The sequence below is a fragment of the Mchenga conophoros genome, linkage group LG12, assembly GCF_057382185.1.
Source record: "Mchenga conophoros isolate Kocher_MC1m ecotype Shallow Benthic linkage group LG12, M_conophoros_male_GT1.1, whole genome shotgun sequence".
NCBI classification, from domain to species: Eukaryota; Metazoa; Chordata; class Actinopteri; order Cichliformes; family Cichlidae; genus Mchenga; species Mchenga conophoros.
In genome coordinates, this window is record NC_140537.1 from 39061404 (window position 1) to 39087107 (window position 25704).

The 25704-nt window shown below is 46.0% G+C and overlaps 1 protein-coding gene across 2 annotated transcripts in view; it reads right to left on the reverse strand.

Moving 5' to 3' along the window:
- Window positions 1-8754: 8754 nt before the first annotated feature.
- LOC146563362 (dynamin-1-like) overlaps window positions 8755-25704 on the reverse strand; it is a 29150-nt gene continuing 12200 nt past the window's right edge. Inside the window, exons 2-23 of one of the 2 annotated variants that reach the window (XM_085295758.1) lie at window positions 24125-24198; window positions 23900-24049; window positions 23625-23828; window positions 23440-23538; window positions 23100-23260; window positions 22094-22236; window positions 20423-20558; window positions 20243-20310; window positions 19125-19263; window positions 18944-19030; window positions 18637-18707; window positions 18151-18202; window positions 18021-18032; window positions 17598-17711; window positions 17045-17154; window positions 16515-16626; window positions 16390-16401; window positions 16156-16323; window positions 15604-15690; window positions 15367-15521; window positions 15120-15290; window positions 8755-10963 (exon numbers count right to left, since the gene is read on the reverse strand). In XM_085295758.1, the coding sequence (XP_085151884.1) occupies window positions 10903-10963; window positions 15120-15290; window positions 15367-15521; window positions 15604-15690; window positions 16156-16323; window positions 16390-16401; window positions 16515-16626; window positions 17045-17154; window positions 17598-17711; window positions 18021-18032; window positions 18151-18202; window positions 18637-18707; window positions 18944-19030; window positions 19125-19263; window positions 20243-20310; window positions 20423-20558; window positions 22094-22236; window positions 23100-23260; window positions 23440-23538; window positions 23625-23828; window positions 23900-24049; window positions 24125-24198 (2386 nt within the window). In that variant the 3' untranslated portion in view covers window positions 8755-10902. The remainder of the gene's footprint in view (window positions 10964-15119; window positions 15291-15366; window positions 15522-15603; window positions 15691-16155; window positions 16324-16389; window positions 16402-16514; window positions 16627-17044; window positions 17155-17597; window positions 17712-18020; window positions 18033-18150; window positions 18203-18636; window positions 18708-18943; window positions 19031-19124; window positions 19264-20242; window positions 20311-20422; window positions 20559-22093; window positions 22237-23099; window positions 23261-23439; window positions 23539-23624; window positions 23829-23899; window positions 24050-24124; window positions 24199-25704) is intronic. The other variant, XM_085295760.1, reaches the window with a different exon arrangement.

Consider the following 25704-nt stretch of genomic DNA (forward strand, 5'->3'; position numbering starts at 1 on the left):
GGGTGGGAAGTGAGTGGGGCAAACTATTTGTTACGTTTGTTTACTTGCCGGGACCAGAACGTAACATATTGGGGGCTCGTCTCTTTTGTGTTCTTTTTGTGGCTTGTTTTCTTGGTTGGCGGTTTTTTCTTGTGTGGGGGGGTGTGGGTGTTAGGATGGAGTTTAAGTTGGAGGAATTCACTCTGAGCCCGTCTGCAGAGACGTTGGGTAGGTGTAAAAAGGCTGACCTCTTGCTTATTGCTGATTTCTTTGATGTGACTGTGCCGTTGACTGCAAAGAAGAAAGAGCTTAGGGAGCTCCTGTGTGTCCAGTTGACGGACAGGGGGTTGTTTGGTGAGCCGGGTCCTGCAGGGGGGGTTGAGCTGGGGGCTGTTGCTGGTGTTTCTGCCCCACTGAAAAATCTCCCTTTTCCACCTAGCCCTTCTGTGGAGGAGCTGCGGTTAACGCTGCGCATTAAGGAGGTGGAGCTAAAGAAACAGCAGTTGGAGGTGGACGCTATGCACTTGAGGATCAGGGCTCTGGAGGTAGAGAGGGGAGCCTCTGTGTCTGCCAGTCCGCCTGTACCTCGGTCAGCCCCGCAGCCACCATCTCCGCAGGCACCCTCCCCGGAGTCATCATCCCCGCAGTCGCCATCTCCGCAGCCACCGGCCTTGATGCCAGGTGGTGGCTTTGATGCGAGTAAACACATCAAAATGGTGCCGGCGTTTCGGGAAACTGAGGTGGATTCGTATTTCACAGTGTTTGAGCGTATCGCAGGTGCGCTGCACTGGCCAAAAGATGTGTGGTCTCTTCTACTCCAATGTAGATTGGTGGGGAAAGCTCAAGAGGTGTGCACCGCTCTTTCTCTGGAGGACAGTTTTGACTATGATATGGTGAAGGCTGCTGTCCTGCGTGCTTACGAGCTTGTGCCAGAGGCTTACAGGCAGAGATTTAGGAATGGGAAAAAATCCGCCAACCAGACCTATGTGGAGTTTGCCAGAGAAAAGAAAACTCTGTTTGATAAGTGGTGTCATGCTAGAGCAGTAAACACCTTGAATGATCTGCGTGAGTTGGTGACGTTGGAAGAGTTCAAAAACCAACTACCAGACACTGTGGTAACCTACTTAAACGAACAGAAGGTTACGACTCTCGCCGCTGCTGCTATACGGGCTGATGAGTTTGTGTTGACACACAAAGTGGTGTTTTCGGTTCCTGCTCACAGTTTTCCGTCTTCCAGTAGCCCGCCCAGATGGTCTCCAAGGGGCACCCGCCGTGCCATCCCCTCATCCATTGAGAACCGCGTGTGTTTTTTTTGCCATGAGCAGGGACACCTTATTGCGGTTTGCCCTGCTCTGAAGAGAAAAGAAATGACCAGGGAGGGTACATCTCCTTCCCCAATAAACCTTCTACAGACAAACTCTCCTACTTGGGGGGAGGTGATGGCACCCGAAAATGATAAAGTAGATAAGGAGTTTAAGCCGTTTGTGTCAAACGGCTTTGTTTCCTTGATAGGAGAAGATCGGCGGACTCCTGTCAGTATTTTGCGAGACACTGGTGCGAAACAGTCGCTCATTCGTGAGGGGGTCTTACCGTTTTCAGCTCAATCCTGTTGTGGGGCGGATGTGTTAGCCTGGGGAGTTAGGATGTGTGTAATACGGGTTCCTTTACACTTGGTGCAGCTTTCGTCTCAGTTTTTGTCTGGTGAGGTTAAGCTTGGGGTGCGACCCCAGTTACCGGTTGCAGGTATTGACATCATCTTGGGAAACGATCTAGCTGGCGGCACAGTTTTTCCGTCGCCAGAAGTAGTCGATATACCACTTACAGATAACAATGGTTTCGATCGTGCCACATCAAAGGCTGTTCAAACCGTCAGTGTAAAGACATTTAGGCAGAGGAGAGGTGTGAGTGGATCCCAGCAACAGCAGCAGCAGAATAGGAGGCAGCCCAAGGGGACGAGAAGAACAAATATTCAAACCACAAGGGTCGCTGAAGCCACCATGCAATCAGACCCAAGTAGATTCACTTTTCAGGACAGTCAGCAGCAAAATGCTGAAACCAGGCCACCTGCTAGAAAAAGACAGGGACCTCGACGGCATAGGGACCGCAGAAGAGGCCAGCTGATGGTGGCTAATGCTCCATCTCCCACCCTTAAATTTGACACAGACTTTGATTTTGATTCCTCCAACGCGCAATTCATTAAGGAGGCGCTTGAGAAGAAGTTACAGGAGGGGCTGAATCTAAAAGATGGGAATTCTGAGGGAAGGGAAAAAGAGGGGTTGCAGCTGAGTTCAGGGGAGGATCATTTTGGTCCAAAGTGCTACTATGACATCTCATCTGATAATGGGCTCAGACTGACGTGGGCAGAGGAGCGAAAGCGCAATCTGGAGACTTTTGGTGTCCCTGGGCGGTTCCTGAGGGGCCAAGGATTCAGAGGTGGACGCCAGTGTTTTGGGGGCGGGTGCAGTGCTCGTGCAGGAGGATGAAAATGGCATTGACCACCCAGTCTGTTTCTTTTCTAGAACATTTCTAAAACAGCAACCAGCGCCTCATGCGTTGGTCCTTACTCCTACAGGTTTTCAACATTGAGATCCGATATATAAGAGCTTAGAGAATGTTATGGCTGATGCCCTCTCTAGGTTGTAAATCAAACATCTTTGTGTGGGGTTGGATGTTTGATTTTTTTTGGGTGGGGGAAACTGTTATGACCCAGTGATGTGTTTGTTGGTGTTGTGCCTCCCACCGGAGGATGGTGGCAGTATTTTCCCTTTTTTCTCTCCTAGGAGGTGGACACCTGGGCGTGGCTGCTAGGTATCTGGGTGGAGTCTCTACACACCTTCCGACTGGATAATTGATGGACCACCTCCAGTACTTAACGTCCGGATGACAGTCACCTGGGAGTGCTGTTTGGAACCCCGTTGACTCGGTCACAGAGTTGTGTGTTGTGTCATTGTAGTGCAGGCTGGAGTATTCACGTGTACCTCTAGCCTTGCCATGTAAATAATTGTAAATAAGTTAACCAGTGGCGGTCACTTTTTTGTTCCTTTGCTGTATAACTTTCACTGTCGCAGCCTAGTAGGCGTGAGAAGCCGTTTTCTTTTGTTGAACAAGTTTTCTCCTGTTTTTCGTTAGATAGTTAGGTAAGTGACTTGTCTTTTGTTTTGGCTTCTTGTTATTTTGGTGTAGGGAAGACTAGGGATTGTTTTATAGGGAGTTTTGTTTATTGTTTTGGCATTGCTCACTGCTGATGAAAATAAATGGCTGCTTAAATACTTAAAAAAGGTGTCGTTGTTGGGGTTTGTGCGTGGGTGGGAAGTGAGTGGGGCAAACTATTTGTTACGTTTGTTTACTTGCCGGGACCAGAACGTAACATTAGTTACATCAGACTTCAAACCTGGCCAGAAAAAGTGACGCAGAATACGATGGTAACAACTACCTGTTGAGATACATTCCAGCTAAGATCACTAGATGAGGGAGGATGCCATTTGCGCATTAACACGTCATTTTCAATGCTGTAGACACGGGGATTCTGATCGTAAACATTTGGCTCATTTGGGTTGGGTTGAGTTGGATCATTCTGTTGCACATGAACAAAATCTGTTCTGTTTATCTCAAAAGACAGGTCAGGTGTAGCAGGTAGCAGGCTGTCAGACACACATTTTTCAGCTTTTTCCACAGGCAGTTCAGCTTTCTCAGGAACAGCTTTAGAACATAGAAAAGAATCAGACAAGTCAACATCACCGTATTTGTGCTTGTGGGCGCACGTGACAACACAAGCAGGAAAAACAGAGGGCAGACTGTCAGCTGCACATTCAGAAACAAAAACAGAATCATCGGCGGGCTTTTCAATTACCTCAGGGATTGGGAAAACTTTCCTGTTGGCTAGATCATTCCCCAGAATCACAGTAACCCCCTCCACGGGCAAGCGAGCACCCCCACTGTTACCGGGCCCGAAAAGAGAGGTGACTGTAGGAAAACTGTGCAGCGGAGCTCGTAACACACTCATTTTCACTCCCCACATAAGAGCATCAGCACCACAAAATGAATTACTAGAAAAAGGCAGCGCGCTTTCCAAAATGAGAGACTGGGCAGCCCCAGTGTCACGCAAAATTACAATTGGCACACCATCCTCCTCTTTCCCAGTCAGTGAGACGAACCCTTTTGAAATGAAAGGTCAGTAACTGCTGTCAAGACCGTCATTTCCTGGTTCATCACTGACGGGATTAGGAGTAGAGACCAACCGAACGAAACCAACACTTTTTGGTTTTTTCGATGTTTGAGTTTGCTCTTTGCGATGAAGTGACGGACATTTGGCAATGAGATGGCCAGTATCATGGCAATAAAAGCATTGTCGGACGGTCATGGGAACCGGATCAGGGCGTGTTTGACGCTTAGGAGAAACCCTCAAACTCCTCGCAGGTTTAGACAACGGAGCACATTCACGGCACACAGCTGAAAACGTAGCACGATGGGTCAACACAAACTCATCTGCGAGAACAGCAGCTTTAGACAACAAATCCACCTTTTGCTCATTGAGATGCACAACAACACTTTCTGGAAGACGCGTTTTGAATTCTTCCAACAGAACCAATTCTCTTAGCTGAGCAAAGTCCTTCACTTTACTTGCAGCTAACCACTTATCAAACAAGAGAGTCTTCTCCCTGGCAAACTCTACATGTGTTTGGTTGGCAGATTTTTCACATGACCAAAACCTCTGGTGAATTGTCTCAGGAACTAGCTCATAAGCCCTTAAAATAGTGGATTTCACAATTTCATAATCCAGACTGTCATCAATGGATAAGCTTGCACACACTTCCTGTGCTTTCCCCACCAATTTACACTGCAGCAACAAACTCCACACATCCTTGGGCCATTTTAAAGTGGTTGCGATGCGTTTAAAGGCATTATAGTAAGAGTCAACCTCACTTTCTCTGAAAGGTGGCACTAAAGCAATCTGCTTGCTTGCATCAAACTGGTCAGAGGAGAATGAATCACAAGTTTTACTGACAATTTTACTCACTGTAATAGAGGTAACATTACGTTGTCAGGAGGGATCCAGCTCCATAGCCCTTATACGGAGATGCATAAGCTCAACTTCTTTGGCTTTAGCCTCAAGCTCCACCTCTTTCAGGCGAAGGGCGAGCCTAAGATGTTGAAATTGTCCGGCTGGGCTAACATTTGGGACCTGAATGGCAGCAGGAGCCTCTGCCCCTGGTGTCACCCGTCCACTGGCAGCTTGTGGTATGGTTGCAGCAGCTTCTGCTCCCACATCCACCACCAAACCTCCAGTCGCATCAATCGGCCGAGGTTTCAACTTCGTAATTAACCCCTTTATCCAACAGCTGTGCTGTCAGACACTGCTTAGTTTCTAGCTTTTTAGTATTCAAAGGTTCACTAACATTAAACAACTTTGCCACCAACAACAAATCTGCCTTTGTGCATTGATCCAACTTATCCATGGTGGGTTGCAGTGCAAAATCATCCATGTCAAAAGTCATTGCGGCTAGTCTACCCCCAACACTACAAGAAAACTGCCAACCAAAAACTGTAGGCAACCTAAAAAATACAATGAGCAAAAAGAATGGCAAAAGAAAAGAGCGGACGAGCCCCCACTTTATGTTACGCCCCAGTCTAGGTGTACAGGAACGTAGCATAAGAGTTAAAGAAGGAAGTGACCCCGCCCTGGTCCCCAAAACCATACACAGAAAAAACAATTTCTTAGTGAACGGTGGTTTATTTGTCTACACTGAAAAAGAAGCTCCGGGGTGAACAAAGGCCAAAATAACAAACAAAATAAGCTAAGTCAGGAAAGGAGGTGTTGTCTAAAACCCTATGTGAAACAAAAACCAAACAAAAGACAAGCGCTACACCTAACTACCTAACTAAAATAAACAGGAGAAAACAGTACAAGGAAAAATAATAAGGCAGCTCACCCCTTCTGTTTCAGTGCTATTTACAAGTGAAAACTAATGTACACGCTATATACAAAGCTCGGTAAGTCACGAGAAGCTCAAACAGAATGATACAGGTTTTGGAAACCAGGGTCAGGTCTGCTGCTGCTGTCAGTGGCTCAACTGCTGGTAACAGATTTTCAAAGCAACCACATGATCAGGGGACCAATCAGCAGCCGTCAGCTTATCCAATCAGGGACCTGCAGAGACTTAAAGACACAGACACAAGAAACAGCCACCAAGACACATTATGACCAGGGCCGTAACAACATCTTTCAGTAAAAACTTGCTTCAGTAGCCAGCCTCTTTCAGTAAAAACCTATTTCAATAACAAACCTGTTTCAGTAAAAAATAAAAACATGTTTCAGTAAAAACGTGTTTCAAAAACAAACCTGTTTCGGTAAAAACCTGTTTCAATAACAAACCTGTTTCAGTAAAAACATGTTTCAGTAAAAACGTGTTTCAATAACAAACCTGTTTCAGTAAAAACATTTTTCAGTAAAAACATGTTTCAGTAAAAACGTGTTTCAGTAAAAACATGTTTCAGTAAAAACATGTTTCAGTAAAAACGTGTTTCAATAACAAACCTGTTTCAGTAAAAACATGTTTCGGTTAAAACGTCTTTCAATAACAAACCTGTTTCAGTAAAAACGTGTTTCAGTAAAAACAAGCTTCAGTAGCCAACCTGTTTCAGTAAAAACCTGTTTCAGTAAAAACCTGTTTCAGTAAAAACCTGTTTCAATAACAAACCTGTTTCAGTAAAAACCTGTTTCAATAACAAACCTGTTTCAGTAAAAACCTGTTTCAGTAAAAACCTGTTTCAGTAAAAACCTGTTTCAATAACAAACCTGTTTCAGTAAAAACCTGTTTCAGTAAAAACCTGTTTCAGTAAAAACCTGTTTCAATAACAAACCTGTTTCAGTAAAAACCTGTTTCAGTAAAAACCTGTTTCAATAACAAACCTGTTTCAGTAAAAACCTGTTTCAGTAAAAACCTGTTTCAATAACAAACCTGTTTCAGTAAAAACCTGTTTCAATAACAAACCTGTTTCAGTAAAAACCTGTTTCAGTAAAAACCTGTTTCAATAACAAACCTGTTTCAGTAAAAATAAAAACATGTTTCAGTAAAAACGTGTTTCAATAACAAACCTGTTTCAGTAAAAACCTGTTTCAGTAAAAACATGTTTCAGTAAAAACCTGTTTCAATAACAAACCTGTTTCAGTAAAAACATGTTTCGGTTAAAACATGCTTCAGTAGCCAACCTGTTCCAGGACTGCTAGAAAAGTTTAACATAACTAACTGTCTGTGCTGAATCAGTCTTATTAGGTAATGTTCAAATAATGTGATCATCCCAGTGTTTCCAGTGTGGGAGAAAGTACTCAGGGCCTTCAAGTTACACACTATGAAAGGCAGCAACAAGGTTAATGTTCAGAAACCTAAAGTCTGTATCAGCAGCAGAATGGAGCTAAAATAAATGTTGGTTTCAGTTCTATGAAGCTTTGAGTATTTTGGATCAGTAGCACTGCTGTGTTTGTTGCATCATATTGCTGTAACTGTTTATATGCTTTATATATTCTGAGCTAAGTTGATCTATAGTGTTACATCATATTCTATAAGGATGTTATGTGTTTGTAGACTTTCTGCCCAGTTTGACCCATTTAGCAGACGTCAGCCTGTTTAAGGCTCTGATGTCTATTCTGTGTGACTTACAGCAGTTATGACATGGTCTGATTTTCTCACCCAATAAAGGAATATTTCATATATCAGTCTACTCTTCATTCTATCAGACACAGTTATCACAGCTCCTACATTTGCTTTTTACACATATATGTAAGCATTGAGCCAAATTTAGTAATGCCAACATATTAAAAGAACAATATTTGTCTCCTATATATAAAACATCTATATACACACTGTCACAGATGCTTGTGTTTGAGTGAAGATTTAAGGTGACAGGAAATATAAATAACTGCAACTTGAATCTTTACTGAAGCTCAGTGTTTGACACAGAGTTCAAGCTCACTGCTGTAATAACTAATAATGATTAATATACTAACTATAATATTGGCCATATTATATTTACCTTACCACAGTGAGATGATTTTAGTCTCATGAACAACATCAGCTAATTGTTATTTACTAGCTAATCTTATATGACTGTTCAGTACAGAAATGAAACCCAACAATCATGTTTCACAGTCCTGTGGTCTCAGATACTCAACTAATCACACAAAGCTCATGTAAAACAAACAAACAAATGGACAAACGATTTTCTCCGTCATTTCTGTCACACAAAGCTGTATGAAACGTTTCCAGCGGTTAGTATCATGGTTGCTAGGCAACCTGGGCAGCGTGATGGAGGCTAGACCGTCCCATTTCACTTCCGGCTTTAGCAGTCTTTGAGTACGTGACCGTTGTAGACTCTGAGGCTGCAGGCCCTGAATTGGGACACAGCCTCATTGATCTGTAGTTCACGGTAGAGGAAATGTAAACATTTTGAATTTATGGTTTACCAGGAGACAATGATAGTCCACATGACTAAATGTCTGAATTGAGCCAATTATAGTTCAGATACAGTGATACAGACTGTGGATGCACAACTGTCATAGGTCATTATTAGACCCCTCAAAAATGTGATTAACTGACGTTAGCTTCCTAACACAACTCATAGCTTCGATGATAACAGGATGTTGATGTATGTTAGCTAGGATGAATTAGAGACAGAGCGAGAAAGAGAAACATATCAAGTAGAAAACCCCATATCAAGAGGTCATGTGACTGATGATGGTGTCAGGAGGTGAGTGGGTGACAAAGAGTCAAAGTCATCTTCATTCACACAAACTTTATTCATATCTGTTTGGGCCCTGATCACATGACACTAATACACAACAGATCTACACACACACACACTCTCTTTTGTACACACACACACACACACACTACAGTGTTGGCCGCTGCATATTTAGTTTAGCTTTTTGCTCACATATATATGGTACATTTCTATATCGTCATATTCGCTGCACATAGATTCATATTGAGAGCATACACAGGTAACTATGCACAAGCACAGGTGTGGGAGGGGCCGAGGTGTGTGGAGTGTGCCGCTGCAGAGCAAAGTGTAACACTTTACTGATTGATAAACTCATACGACAAGCATGCAGACGTTAATGTAGACAACGACGACACGGCACAGCTAATGCCCCGCGGCGGTGGCGGCGCTGAACGCTGCTCGGAGCTTAACTAACTCTACAAAATCACCACAACATGAAGAACAAACACAACACAGTGAGGAGATCAGCTGGTACATCCAAACAGGAAACACGATCGCTTGACACTTTGCTCGCATGAGCAGCACAAAACCAACCCCACCTCCAGAGAAACCGGGCCACCTCCACAAACATTATCTCCTCATCGCTTCAGTCACAGTTTCCTCTGATCTTCACATCAGAGGAAGCTCACGGTAAACCAATGAGGAAATGAAGAAGAACAAAAAACATGTCAACCCTGCTGGCATTAGATGAAGAGGTAGAACCAGCTGGAACCAGGAAAGGGAAGGAGGAACCACAACGATCCATTTGGAACCAGCTGGTAGCTTCGTGGTCCATGCAATAGCTACACTGGACAAACATTTGTGGAACAGATGTAGATCAGAGGTAAGACGGGACGGTTAGCTGAAGGTGGGTGAGCTCAGCGAGCACTGTGCTGCTTTTCAATCTTTTCTCTCTCTGATGTAGATGTGATAACAGCTCTCCACCTCTAACAGCCCGATTACTATGTGAAGGGTTCAGGATATCGGACCGAATTTGACCTTTAACGGAAACCGCATCAGCAGGATTTGATTTGTGGAGGGATCAAATTTGACCTTAAGCTACCTTTATTCTAGCTAACTCACAGCTAACTATCCCACCTTAAAGACGGTATAAAAGATGGACATAGCTTCTGGGTCTGAAACGTGACGCACTAAAGCTGCAATCTTTGTAATGGCCACCAGGGGGCATTAGCTGTGGTAGACTTGCCAGTCCCACAGAAGTCTGAAAAACCACCCTGGCCGTGACCTCTGTTAACACTTCCTGGTGAGTTTTTGGTCCCTGCTGCTCGTCTCAGTTCGAACCCAATAACAGATCGAGTCAATTTCAAACATTTTGATCGTTGTATGTTTCTGAAAAACTCATCGGGCCTCTTGGCTCCACCCCTCAATCGTCACACATGTGTCAACACACTGAGATGGCCATGGTGAGAGAAGCTCGTCTCATGGCTTCATACTGGCATTCAAAAATATAAAACATCACGGCAGCTACGTCCATCTGTTACACCGTCTTTGCTGAACCGCTCATAAAGTCTGAGCACAGACTGATTGAGTCCCTGGATCCAGCTGAGAGGTCACAGCCCATCTCTGGAAACATCTGGATTCAGTACTGTCCATAACTTTGACAGTTACAAACGCACAAACTGAGCCAGTTACATGACCGTTCACGAGGCCTGTGTACAGCTGGTTTCAGCCTATGTTTGTGCTTAGAGGATGGTGCATGGTGATCCACACATGTCACATGTTCAGTGCAGCTACAGGTGGAAGGACAGACGCCAGCAGAAACAAACGTGGAATTCCAGCAGAGTAAAATAAATAATACAATAAATAGATAAATACACAAGTTAAAACTGTAAACTTTACACTGTAAAGAAACGGCACCATGGATCAGAACAGGAAGTGAACATGAAGATGATCTCAGCCGGGACATTCAGAGCAGAGACCTCCTCCTCGCCTCGTCTCCTCCGGAGTCGTCTACAGTACTGACCGACCTGCTGAGGTCACATGTTTCTGTCTGCGGCGTGACCGAACGTCATATTTACACACAATGTATTGCTGATCAGCTGCTATACAGTCAGAATAAGTGCTGATAATAATCAATATGTTTATTACTAGGAAGGTTCACAGTAACACAGCTTCAGTGAGACACAAACACACACTCCGTTCAGCTTAACCCTCAATCGAAGACTGGGGACTCTCTCCGTGGGCGGGGCTACCTTTACTGGGACGACTGGGAAAAAAATGACAGAAAACAAAAGAGGAGAAGAGTAAATGAGGAGAAAGGCCAACTGGTACAGGGGTCAGAGGTCACATGAGTACAAACAGAACTGGCTAGAACCAGCAGTGATCCTCATGATCACGGTAGATCTTGATGGAACCAGATGGTACCAATAAGCAGGGCGTTCGGTGAGCAGCTTATACATTTAAACCAGTTAGAAGATCCAACAGACTAGAACCAGCAGAAACTTGTTAGATGTAAAGAAACCAGTTGCTGAAACTTACCGGAGCCAACCAGAACTGGCTAAAACAGCTGGTACTAGCATGTTGGGCAACCAGTCTGTTCAAACCAACCAGCCCGGTCTACATCAGGGCTGGATTTCTCAAGAACCAGTTGGTACCGGTATATCGGAACAACTGGCAGGAACCAGTGAAACCAGTAGATGGACCCAAACAAGGAGCAGGTTTGGAAAGCAGTCCATTCAAATATGGCTGAGTTAGAACTACTGTGAACCACTGAAGCCGAGTTTAAAACAAAAACCATCAGGACCCGCTCGGATCATCCTGCTGGTACCAGTAACCCATCCATCAATATCAAGCTGGAATTAGAACCAGTTAGAACCAGTTTAAGCAGGTTGGAATAAGTCTGAGGTTTGAACCAGTCAGAGCTGGTCTGGTGCAGCATGTGACCAAAGGGAAATCTGAGTAAAGTGTCCATGCTGTGAAACCACATATGGAGCACTGATGGAACGGCCGTTTCACACGGGTCACGTGTTTCGTATGCTTGTGTGTGTGACTGTCAGGGGGCGGAGTCAGAGGCTGGTCTGGATGGTCGGGATGGAGATGCAGGAGCCCTCCGACTGGAGACAGACAGACAGACAGAGAGACAGACAGTCAGTCACGGGCCGATGGAGCTGGTAGTCACACTGATGCTAGGAAAATGGGCGGTACCACACGGTGAGCGCAACAGTTTGATTGGGCGATGAGACAAACACACAGGGTGGAAACAGTGACATCACACAGACATCTGACGTACCATTGGTGAACTCCTCACTGGTCACTGATAGAGATTCTGAAAGAATAACCAAATATGGTCAACATGAGGGAGGCGGAGCTACCTGCTCTGACGCTGAGAGATTCCTCCCAAACACTGAAGGTTTGTGAGTATGTTTCAACATTTCTGCATAAATCTGATCAAATTTTCTAAAAGTCCAAACATAGAACCAAACAGTGGTGGCTATCACTCATTCACTACACTGATCCAACATGAGTGAGGCTCCCGCGTCCTGTACTGGACTGCTAACACGTCCTATTTCAGCCACACATGCTCTGTGGGTATCAGTGAGGACCAGAACTAGCTGGAACCGTTACGATCCCTCTGGCAGGGGCAGCTCAGACATTATTCAGTCTGTTGCAGCCGGATGATTATGTTAGTTTAAATGAATCAACACCCCCGAGTCATTCTAACTACCAGAAACCTCGAAGCACAGGCCGAGGGGGAGGTGTGGCAGCAATTTTTCACACCAGCCTATTAATCAACCAAAAACCCAGACAGACTTTTAATTCATTTGAAAGCCTGATGCTCAGCCTCGTCCACCCCAGCTGTAAAACTCAGAAACCAGTCTTACTTGTTATCATCTATCGTCCACCTGGGCCTTACACAGAGTTTCTGTCTGATTTCTCAGACTTTATATCTGATTTAGTTCTGAGCTCAGATAAAATAATTATTGTGGGTGATTTTAACATCCATGTAGATGCTAAAAATGACAGCCTCAACATGGCATTTAATCTGTTATTAGACTCAATTGGCTTCTCTCAAAATGTAAAAGAACCCACCCACCACTTTAATCACACTCTAGATCTTGTTTTAACATATGGCATAGAAACTGAACATTTAACAGTGTTTCCTGAAAACCCTCTGCTGTCTGATCATTTCCTGATAACATTTACATTTACAATAATTGATTACACAGCAGTGGAGAGTAGACTTTATCACAGTAGATGTCTTTCTGAAAGCACTGTAACTAAGTTTAAGAATATAATCCACCCACTGTTATCATCTTCAATGCCCTGTACCAACACAGAGCAGAGCAGCTATCTGAACGCTACTCCAACAGAGGTCGATCATCTTGTTAATAATTTCACCTCCTCACTACGTACGACTCTGGATACTGTAGCTCCTGTGAAAACTAAGGTCTCTAATCAGAAGTACCTGACTCCGTGGTATAATTCTCAAACACGTACCCTAAAGCAGATGACTCGTAATCTGGAGAGGAAATGGCGTGTCACAAATTTAGAGGATCATCATTTAGCCTGGAGAAATAGTTTGCTGCTTTATAAGAAAGCCCTCCGCAAAGCCAGAACATCTTACTATTCATCACTGATTGAAGAAAATAAGAACAACCCCAGGTTTCTCTTCAGCACTGTAGCCAGGCTGACAAACAGTCAGAGCTCTGTTGAGCCAACCATCCCTTTAACGTTAACTAGTAATGACTTCATGAACTTCTTCACAAATACAATTTTTATCATTAGAGAAAAAATTACCAGTAATCATCCCACAGATGTAATATTATCTACAGCTACTCTTAGTACCATTGATGTTAAGTTAGACTCTTTTTCTCCAACTGATCTTTCTGAGTTAACTTCAATAATTACTTCCTCCAAACCATCAACCTGTCTTTTAGACCCCATTCCTACAAAACTGCTCAAAGAAGTCCTGCCATTAATTAATTCTTCGATCTTAAATATGATCAACCTATCTCTAATAATCAGCTATGTACCACAGGCCTTCAAGCTGGCTGTAGTTAAACCTTTACTCAAAAAGCATCTCTAGACCCAGCAGTCTTAGCTAATTACAGGCCAATCTCCAACCTTCCTTTATATCAAACATCCTTGAAAGAGCTAACAGATCATCATTGACAGAGTGTCCACTGGCCTGTAGGTGTGAATAGACTGAGTCCTGGCACTTATTGTCGTATGTGTTTACTTTGTTATTTTCCTTTTTACATCAAATTTATGCAAAAACATAGAAAATCATAAGAAACTGTCAAACACCTCTGAAAGGTACTGTTAGAACAGGATCACACAAACACAAGAGACGAACGGACAGAAAGACAGGAAAACACACACAGACACACACACACACAGACACACACACACGCACAGACACGCACAGACAGGAGGACAGACAGACAGGAGGACAGACAGACATGGCTCCGTGGGCTGTGTGGGAGTGGGCAGGTGCGCAGACCTCATGCTGGGCTAACAGACACACAGGTGAGGACGGAGAGTCTGAGGAAAGAAAGACAGTCTTTCTTTTTCATGTCTGTGCAGGTTGTTTGTTGATCGCTGCTTTTTGTTCTACAGTACCAACGAAGAAGAAAGTTGCTCTCAGCTAGTTTTTGATAAAACATCATCCGGGTCACACAAACACAAACTCTCTGCTTCAGGTTCAAACACTTTCACAGGTAATGCTCTTTTTAACGACTGATGTCTTTTACTGTAGCTCTGCTGAAGCCAGCTGCACACACTGATGACAATCCCTGGAAACATCTGGATGTTCATGGTACAGTTTAGAAACAGCATTCCAGGATACAGTCATCTGTTTGATGCTCCTGTACACTGCACGCCGAGACCGTCTTACACTGTCACACACACCCGTCAACCAACACCTGCAGTTCCTCCACCATCCAGCCGAAGCAGCAGTGAGTCAGTCCCACAGATTTCCATGTAAAACTTTACGTGTTTGGTGTCTGTGGATCATTTATTGGAGGATGCGTTATTACGCACCTGGATTAAAGTTTCCATTATTAGGGGCGTGGCCTCTTTGACTGACAGGTGGATGATGAAACAGGTGGCTGCAGCTGATGGCTGTCTGCTGGGCTTCAGCTCAGCTCATGTCCCTGAACTGGACCTGTGGACCGTGTGCGTGCTGCCGGAGCTTTTTTAATGACATGGCCAATAACACTGCTGCTGTGACGTTACTGTGAGAGACCATGTGACATCACAGGCTCCTTTCATCTTTTATGTACAGTCTGCCTCCAGAAACTCACCTGTCCTGACTGCATTTGAACTCAGCACACGCTAGGAGCCTGTGACCGTGCTGCTGATCACCTGACCTCTGTGACCTCAGGTTTCCTGTTATAAACATGGATTAGGAGGAGCGTTACCTGGGAACTCCAGGTGGTGGCGCTCTGTTGGGTCGTGAGGGAATAGAGGGTGGGGGTCCAGGATCAGGTGACACCGCCGGACGGGAGGGGGGACCCGGGGCGGCACGACCACCTGGACGAGGAGGGCCAGGAGGGGCCCGGCGCTGGGGGGTCGGACTGGACATGGGGGACCTGCAGAGACCAGCCGAGTGTCAGCGATGCCGCCCATGGTCTGTTACGCAGCACGGCCCATCTGTTAGCGGCATACCTGCGTCCTGACGGCATCCCCGTCACCTGCAGCCACGAGTCGTCAACAGGCGGAGGCATCGCTGTGGTGATGGTGGAGGTGCTGATGTCACCGATGATGCTGAGGCCCTCGCGCAGCGCGTGGTACATCCTGAGCATCTCATCGCGGTGCTGAGCCTGGACGAGAGCAGGAAGAAGCAGAGTCTGAGTCTGATTGGCTTAAAACCCGAGCCCCTCCCACCTCCACCTGCTGCCTCACCTGTTCCTGGGACTCCTCCATCAGGGTGTTCTGGTCTCCACAAGAGTACAGCTGAGCCAGCAGGTCAGCGTGGATGAAGTCCTTCGTCTGAGGAGCAGAGAGGAGGTCACGTGACTCACAATATGACTTCCTGTACGGCCTTGTGCAGCGCCCCCCTGCCCTCCATCCAGGATCTGTACCTCTCAAGAACCAGGAAACGGGCAGGGAAAATCATCACAGACCCCTCACACCCTGCACACAGACTTTTTGATCTGCTGCCCTCTGGCAGACGGTACAGAAGCCTGCAGACCAGGACCACCCGACACAGGAACAGTTTCTTTCCCCTCGCCATCTCCCTTCTTAACAGTTGACCTGTCACACTGCTCCCACTGCCAGACTGCAGCTGCACCTTATGTACACTTTGTAGTATTCATTCCACCTCATTCATTTCTGTATTTTATGTATATAAGTTTAGATTCGTTATTTATAGTTGGTTTACACAGCTTTGTGTATGTATGTGTAATGTGTATATATAGACGTGTGTGTGTGTGTGTGTGTGTGTGTGTGTCGTACATTGTTGACCATTAGGTGCATGATGGTCTTGGGGATCAGGTCCCTGATGGTACGGTGGATGATGGCAAGGTACGAGTCCACCAGGTTCCTGACGATCTCCACCTGCCGCTCCAGCTGAGGGTCCAGACTGTGGATCTGCCCGTCGCCACTCGACTCCTCGACCTCCACCTGCACACGCTGACCGTTAAACACACACACACCACCTCCACCTGAAGTGCATCATGAGACACTCACCTTCTCTTTATCCTGATGGAGGGTGTGGAGAGGACAGAATAAAGTATTTACATGTAATTGTACTGCAGTAATAAGTAATAACATCAGTAATAATATTGTTATAACACAGTACAAATTGGGCGTACCACGCTGCGTTCAGGGTACACTCCAGCACGTAGGAAGGACGCCTTCCAGCCGTCGACCTCGTCCTGAGACTCGCTGGCCAGCTCCAGCTGACGGTAGTCCTTGTACACGTTCCTACAGACACAAATCACAGGATCATCATCAGAACCAACGACACACACATATCTCATCTGCTGCTGAAAAACAAATCTCCATTTTCCATGTCTACTTCCTGTCACGTGACGGCGTTTGTCTGCGCCATCAGAGAGCCTAAACTTTGACTGAGAACAGTTTAACATCCTCCTCCTTCACCGGAAACATCTGCGCTGATGTGTTTCGAGCCGCTGCAGCTGGCACATCGCTGTGTGTCCAAATGGCGCTCCGTTTAGTTTCCATCTTCGCTGACCTTCAGATTTTTAACCACACGCTTTCATTCTCGGTTCGATCACAGCACATCACACTCAGATGGAAACTAACTCGTTGTTAAACGTTAGCGTAGGAGCTGGACGCTCGGAGCACCTCTCAGTGTGTGGACGTGGCTGATCACACTGACCTGTGCTCAGTGTTGAACAGGGCGAAGATGTGTTTGCTGGACATGAAGCTCTTCTCAATGTCCTTCAGTTTCAGGTTGTCTACAGGCAGCATGTACTTCTTCTCTTTCTCCTGTAGGAGGTGCAATGAAAGCAGTGAGATAAATAGCATAAAGCCTTTCGGGCTTCTGCCCTCTCAGTAAACCTTTATTTAACTAGATTTAACTTTAAATAGAAATAAAAGGTTTGTGCTGGATCCATGTGACACCTTCCTTTGGTATCAAAAAACCTGCTGATGGAAATGAGCAACAACGTGTTTACATGTGTGTGTTTGTCACGGTTTCCTCCTGCAGACTGTGAGGTGTTGAAATGACTCGTCCAGCCGCGGTTTGTACTGCAGATTGTGACAGTTTTGAAATACATGTCTGATGTGTAATGGCACGGCTCACCGGCAAAGCTCTGCACACAAACAAAACCAGCTGGTACATAAAAACATGCTCTGCCACACAGCGCTGCACGGTGCAGGTGTGAGCATGCGTGTGCGTTTGTGCAGGTGTCTGTGCCAGTGTGTGTTACCTCGTCATCTTTGTACCAGGACAGCGTCTCAGCAGTCAGGACGAACCAGTACTCTTTGGCTCCGCCCTTCATGATGCTGATGTTGTTGATGGTGAGCCAGCCTTTACGGATCACCTGCGCACGGCATCAGTAAAACATGTGACTGTTGATGATGTCACTAATCGCTAAAATGTGAAAACATCTGATGTTGGGCTGCAGTCTCCGCAGAAACCTGGACGTTTGGTATCAGGTAAAGATCAAATAACACCTGGACCAACATCACGAACCACCTCAGGAGGAGGATTCAAATCCAGATCAAAGGTCAAAGGTTGCTTTAAACCTGCATTTCACAGGTCAATGACACCAGTGTTTCCAGTAAACCAGCTCCAACACAGGTGCACCCTCACCCTTCCCATTACGCTACACATGAACACACACACTCACCATGATCTCATCCTGGTTGCCGTGGCAACAGAGGCGTTGGAGACAGAGGAAGAAAAAGAGGTTAAAGATGGCGTCCTCCCACACTTCATCGTGTTGCTCCTCCTTTCCCAGGATACCTGCACACACTCACCTGGTTTCCTGCTGCCTTCTTCTTGTTCATCTGACTGCTTTTCTGCTGAGCGCTGACACACACACACACACACACACAGACACACACACACACACACACACACAGACACACACACGCACACACACACACAGACACACAGACACACACACACACACACAGACACACAGACACACACACACACACACACACAGACACACACACACACACACACACACACAGACACACACACAGACACACACACACACACACACACACACACACACACACACACAGACACACACACACACACACACACACACAGACACACACACACACACAGACACACACACACACACACACACACACAGACACACACACACACACACACACACACACCCCAGGTGAGTGTTCACACAGCTCAGGTGGTGTATCAGACAGCTGACACACCTGTACCTGTGTATCAGGGATACAGGTGAGCCTGACAGGAAGTCGGTTTAAGGGTCTTACTTTGCGAAGCCGATGAAGTCCTCGTGGTTTGTGTTCACGTAGGCCAACTCGATGTCGATCAGCAGCATCACCTGAGGAGGGAGACGGACAGCCATCAGCGGCATGTGACACAGGTGATGTCCATGTATCCTGCAAATCTTCTATGACTTGGTGGCGGTGAAGAGGACGGCCCTGTCACAGCCTGCCCACCTGCTAAGGTGAGCCCCGCCTCTCACCCAATGACAGCTGGAATAGGCCACGACTCTCCAGTGCCTGAACTGCGATGGTCAGGATCATACCAAGATGGCGACGGTGTCATGTGACCAACCTGCTCTTTGGAGCGGCTCTCTCGGTCTCTGATGTGCTGAGTGACGATCCTCTCCATCTCCTCTCTGAGCATCGGATACTGAGCCAGCTGCAGGCAGGAGGAGGTCAAAGGTCACTGTAGTCAGTACTGTGTATTAGCGCTTAGTACTGTGCGATGATAGTACTCGTAGTATGTGTAGTACCTTCTGCGTGCACTGCCTGACGGTGTTGACGAGCTCGCTGATCACCATGTCGACACATTTCTGACACGGCTCTTTGAGCTGAGCGATCAGACGCTTCACGATCGTCTCGAATGCCATGTCAGGGGTGAACAGACCCGTCCTGAGCACAGGTGAGCGCACAGGTGAGCGCATTCACACTCACCCCTGTATTCAGTTTTCCATTTCACACTACAACCTAGGTTTGCCACTTATCTGTACTCTAATTTTAATAACTGTACAGTACTCTGTTTTGCTATTGTCCAAGATGTAAATATGTAAAAATTGTGTTTCTGTTTCTAGTCTGTTTGTGTGTTTTTGCTGCTGATACAACCAAAGTTCCCCCTTTGTGGGACAATTAAAGGATTAGAATTCTGCGAGCGCAGCGACACACACTCATTAACCTCTGTCTCTCTTCCACAGCATGTCTTTTATCCTGTCTTCCTTCTCTCTCCCCAACCAATCACAGCAGATGGCCCCGCCCCTCCCTGAGCCTGGTTCTTCCTGTTCAAAGGGAGTTTTTCCTTCCCACTGTCGCCAAAGTGCTTGCTCGTAGGGGGTCATATGATTGTTGGGATTTTCTCTGTATCTATTATTATAGGATATACTGTACAATATAAAGCACCTTGAGGCGACTGTTGTTGTGATTTGGCGCTGTGTAAATTAAATTGAACTGAATAGAAAAAAGATCAAAGCTATGCAGCACTTGTTACAGTAAGCTGCAGGGACGCACGTCTGCTGTCTGAGCACAGTTAGTGTAACTGTTTCTCTGTAACAGCGTCTCACACACACACACGTTCCCAGGATAACATTGGCAGATGTTTATGGATGAAACTCGTACTCTAATGTCGATTATTCAGCGGATGAAGACATCTTTGAGTGGCAGCGCCCTCAAAGATGACAAGCTAATAATCCATGAATACATCTGGATCCATAAACAGGAAGAACGTGCCGAGAGAAAATGTTCAAACCCAAATAAATGAACAGGTAGCATGCGCACTGCACCCCCTGCTGTACAGTGGAGGTACTGCAGACAGAATAAACAGGGATTTTTTACCGAGGTTTGATATTACAATCAGGCAGGACTTTAGAAACAAACCCACCTTATCCCGTGGATGTTCTTGATGGCGTAGCTGATCTCCTTACGAAGAGTCTTCTCATCACTCTCCAGCTGCACAAACACATTTATGACATCACTCGCCTGCCACAGGAAGTCCTGCTGCACACTGAACCGGCATGATGTCGCACATGGTGCGATGATGTCACCTGAGCGGAACGGTTACCTTGACCAGTTCGAAGGGGAAGCGTTCGTGGAAGATGCGGTTGATCTTCGCCCCTCCCGACAGCTCGTAGGTGTCCACCTGATCCCCGGACCCTTCGATGCGCTTCTCAAAGTCCACAGCGAACTGCTGCACCATCCTGCCGTGAATGTACAGCGCTGGTTATACCCAACCGACATCTGACACTTAGATCTCACACCTGTAGGCTCATCTAGTCGTGCTCCCTTCACCTGAAATCACACTCGTGACTCTACTGTCACCTCGACCCTTGGTCCTCTCTAGCTTACCAACACAGCCCCTCCTTCAGCTCCCTTCATAGAACTGTGGTCAGAGATTTCCGCTCGTCACAGGCAGGAATGTCGTTTTGGGCGTTTCTAACGAGTTCTTCGAACTCTTCCTTTTCCAGGGTGGACTCACTGCAGAGCACGACTTCTACATATATAGTGTCTCATAAATCTAATGATGGTGAGTCCCAGATTCAAGTCCTAATGGGACCCAAGAGGGTCGTTGACCCACTATTGATCATGTGCCTCATCGCATGTTCAAAGATGGTCGTTCACAGTGGACACAGATTTACTCCACTGTGAACGACCATCCTGGAACAGAGGGCGGGGCTTACGACACCAACTGCCATCTATAATCCAGTTTTGAGATCCTTCACACACCCACTCACATCCTGGGTCATCTGACCTCAGTGAGTCACATGATAGGGTGGGGCTAGGTTTCACAGTGGGTTCACCTGGAGCCTCTGCTGATAATGACCCACACCTGTTTTCACACCTTGCCTCATATGATGAGGCACTACGGTCAATATTTTGTCAACGATCTCATTAAGGGACACTCCCATAGGGCTAAAATCTGGGACTCTCCACCCTTTGGTCTGGAACTGGAGAAGCTTCTCGGAAGAAAATTTCTTTCCAAGCTCCTCAGATGTTCTGCGATATCTTTTTACATGACGAGGCTTGTTAACATCTCGTTAGTGATAAAAAGGATGTGTTTGATGCACTCGGGGTCACTCGGGGTCTAAAATCGGTCCAAGAGGTAAAGCTGAGGCTTTCAAACGCAGGAGCACTGCAGCAGCGAGCACGCATAGTGGAGGCAGCATCGTGCTGTTTGGTGCCAGTGGTACATTACACAAATTTGTTCAAGTAATGGAGTAACCTTCAATCAGTAACTACAGGGTTGAAACGTGGACACAGTTGGGGACAAACACACATTAACACTAGATCTGGAATGGATAAAGCGGGCTAACATTAACTGACTTCAACCCTGTTGAAAATGGGAGACCTTAAAAGCCGGCTGTGTAAAGGAACCAAGTTTAAATGAACTCTACCAAGAAGAGATGTCAAATATCATCTGGTAGCCTGTTGATACCAAAAGTGTCTGCTTGATGAGCAACTTGCTAAGAGATAACCAAATATCAGTGTGTATGTGTATACTTGAGTCTGTAAGTATACTGTAGACCCTGTGTGTCCAAAGTAAACTCAGACGTGTTCATTAGTCCTTAAACATATGCTGTGAAATCATTCATGCCAAGCTATGCGTTTTCTCTACACTCTACCAGTGTAGAGAAAACGCATAGCTTGGCATGATGCATGTTGAATCTTGACACGTTGAATCGTTGTAACTGCGTGTTAAAGAGAGCCGTAGGTGAATATCTGTGCTGGTCCTTACTGCAGCAAAGCCTTGGTCTTGCGGCTCGGGTCATCCGGTCTGAAGTTCTTGTACTCCTCCACCTCCTTCTCGATGGAAAGCAGCTGACTCTGCAGTTTACTGCGCAACGCCGGCAACGTGTCCCGAATGTGATTGGTCAGTTGCTGGAGGTAGCAGAGAGGTGCTCTGTTATTTATCACTGACATCAGAACATAGGTGGAATTAAAGGCAGGGGTTTGTATCATATCTATCTAATAGACTCCAGTTTGTGCATGTAAATGGAGAGTCCTCTTCACACACTGAGGTTAATTATGGAGTTCCACAGGGTTCAGTGCTAGGACCAATTCTGTTTACATTATACATGCTTCCCTTAGGCAGCATCATTAGAAGACATAGCATACATTTACACTGCTATGCAGATGACACCCAGCTCTATCTGTCCATGAAGCCAGATAACACACACCAATGAGTTAAACTGCAGGAATGTCTTGAAGACATAAAGACCTGGATGGCCGCTAACTTTCTGCTTCTTAATTCAGATCAAACTGAGGTTATTGTACTCGGCCCTGAAAATCTTAGAAATATGGTATCTAAGCAGATTCTTACTCTGGATGGCATTACCTTGGCCTCCAGTAACGCTGTGAGGAACCTTGGAGTCATTTCTGACCAGGACATGTCCTTCAATGCACATATTAAACAAATATGTAAGACTGCTTTCTTCCATTTGCAGTTAATCCAAAATGCTGCAGCAAGAGTCCTGACAGGGACAGGGAGCAGATTTCTCCTGTATCGCCGTCCCTTCATTGGCTCCCTGTTAAATCCAGAATCCTGCTCCTCATAACTTCCTCAAAAATCAGACAGTGTTTTGGAAATGTTCTGGGGAAATTCAAAGAGTATTTATACAGTGAGGACCTTTAGCTGTGCCAGTGTTTGTGCTAAGCTAACAGAACTCACTGCCCAGCCCTGTGGAAAGACAGATTTGAAATCCTTGCAGTCAGAAGACTTGGGAGAGATCTTGTGCATTTACCTGGTTGAGAATCTTCTGCAGGTAGGCGGTGCCCATGCGGTCTGCCAGGTGACGGTAAGCTGGGTGAGATAGGAAGAACTTCCTCTCGGCCTGCAGGGCTGCGGTGATGTCTTTCTTCCCATCGATGTCTTTCTGACTGCGATTCACGACCCCGATGTAACCTGACACAGTGAAAGTCTCATATTGTCTCTGTCTGCTCAGCTGTAGCCTGTTCTGTCTCTTCACCTCCACATTGAGTGAAATTTGAAATGAAAGTGTTTGAGGTGACTTCAAATCTGACTGAGCAGGCAGCTGACCACCAACCAGTGAGAGGGTTTGGTGTAATGTCATGCATCTGTACCTCTTCGTAGCGGCAGCAGTTTGTTCTCCAGGATGTCTCTGGCGTCGGTCCCTTCATCCATCAGATCCAGTTTGGTGATGACCCCGATGGTCCTCAGACCTGCGCGACATTACCGAAACACTTTATTTAGTCCAGGAAAGAACAGTACAGGTGAAAGATGCAGGTGGAGCTGTCAGGAGCCTTACCTTGTGGGTCAACCTCCTTAGCGATCTTCAGGGCGTCAGAGTTAGCAAGGTCAGAGTTGGCTGGGGAAACAGCCAATAGGAGGCAGTTTTCCTTAGTAACGAACTGCATGATCATGTCTCTGATCTGGTGCTCGATGTCGGGTGGCTGGTCGCCCACTGCGACCTTCGTCATCCCAGGAAGATCCACCAGAGTCAGGTTCAGGACTGAGGACAGACAGCAGAGTCAGGACCAGGACAGGTGTGTATGTGTGTGTGTGTGTGTGTGTGTGTGTTACCATTGGGGGAGTAGACTCTGAGGTTGATGGGGACCGGACTGATGCCTTTGTTCTGCCCCGTCACTCGATCCGTTTCAGCTTCAATCTCCTGACGAACTTCATCAAAGTCTGTGAACTTCTTCCCTTTGCAGTGCAGGAACTCGGCATACTCTGATCAATATACATCACACGATCAGATCAGACACCGCACGGACGAACCACGTGTCTCTGCACTGTGAGTCTCACCTGTGGGACAGTTGATGAGCTGCAGCACGAGGGGACGCCGAGTGACGATGCCGGATCCACGAGGGAGGAAGTCCCTGAGAGGAGGAACAAAGATACGAGCTAGTAACAAAGGACAGGACTGTACATAATTTTATTGATCATTAGATTCTGAACGATGTCTGTAAGCCTCTGGCTGTCTGATCGACTTTGCGAAGGACAGGCTGAGCCGTGTCTTTGGTACCACCAAAGTGCTTTTTCAGAGGTCGTGTTATTCACACTCGTTCTGGCCTTAAACCAGGCCCAGTTGTCCTTGGGAGACCCTACCAAGGGCAGGCTGAGCCCAACAACGCCGCTGATTTATTTGATATTTGTATTAATAATAAATCTGCACCTTTCTGCAGATGACGCTGTACCGTAGGCCGACTCACTCGACTCTGAATCATCCTGTTGAGGTGCTTTAAACTGCATTGCAGTGGCTGCAGACTTTATTGTGCAGCTTAAAGTTAGTTATTAATGCTAATAAAACCAAATTCATCCTGTTTTCCAGAAATCACTCACAGATTGTTTTTTATAAACTGGGAGATTGTATTGAAAGTGTGTAATCCTATAAATATTTGAGTGTTCGGTTGGACAACAAAGTTCAGACGGAGCACTGAGTGCAAACTTTAGATTTGACTTTATTATGAAAAGTTTTGGTTTACCAGTCAGCAGTTAGTAAAAACGTGCACAGGTTATATTCTTAACCTTGATTATAGTGATATTATTGATGTGCACGCTGCCTCCTCTGTCAGACTCTGCAGATCACAGCTCTTCACATGTCCCATCAAACTCATTGCACACATCACTGGACCGCTTCAGTTTAAATATGAACTCTGAATATCTTCAAACAGCTGCTATGATCTGAGCTTCTCTGACTGGGTCTTTTTTAGCCCTCTCTAATTTTGCACCTTGGCTGCTGACAGACACTAGCTCTGCTTTTAAGATTCAAACTTTCCTTTTTGGATCAGGTGACCCTGAATCCTCCCTTAGTTATGCTGCCAGGTGTAGGCTGCTGGGGGATTCCCATGATGCACTGGGTGTTTCTTCTTCACTCACTATGTCAGGGGTGTCAAACATACGGCCCAGGGGCTCGATGTTTGTTAACTGTAAAGACTCCCCGAGGAATGAAATAACAGAAAGTTTATGTTTTCTTTTGTTTTGATTTTTTTTTTACAATAGATTCAATAGAATACAATTGAATACGTGCTTTCCCACGTCGTCTTCTACGTTGAGAGACACAGGAGACCCTCAAGGAGAGAGCGGGTAGGGGACCCGGTCCTTGTTAAAAGATACCTGAGCCACTGGGAGAAGCTGGTTCTCAACAACGGTGTGTTGTACAGAGTCTCCAGAGACCAGATATCAGGTAACAGACGACTGCAGTTCGTGGTTCCTGACTCGTTGAAGGCCGAGGTCCTCAGAGGGATCCATGATGATGCTGGTCACCAGGGCCAGTTCAGGAGTTTAGACCTGGCTAGAAAGAGATTTCTCAGGTTGAACCTTGGGCGTGACGTGAGAGGCCATGTACGGGGATGCCAGCGCTGCGTAGTCAGTAAGACCATCTA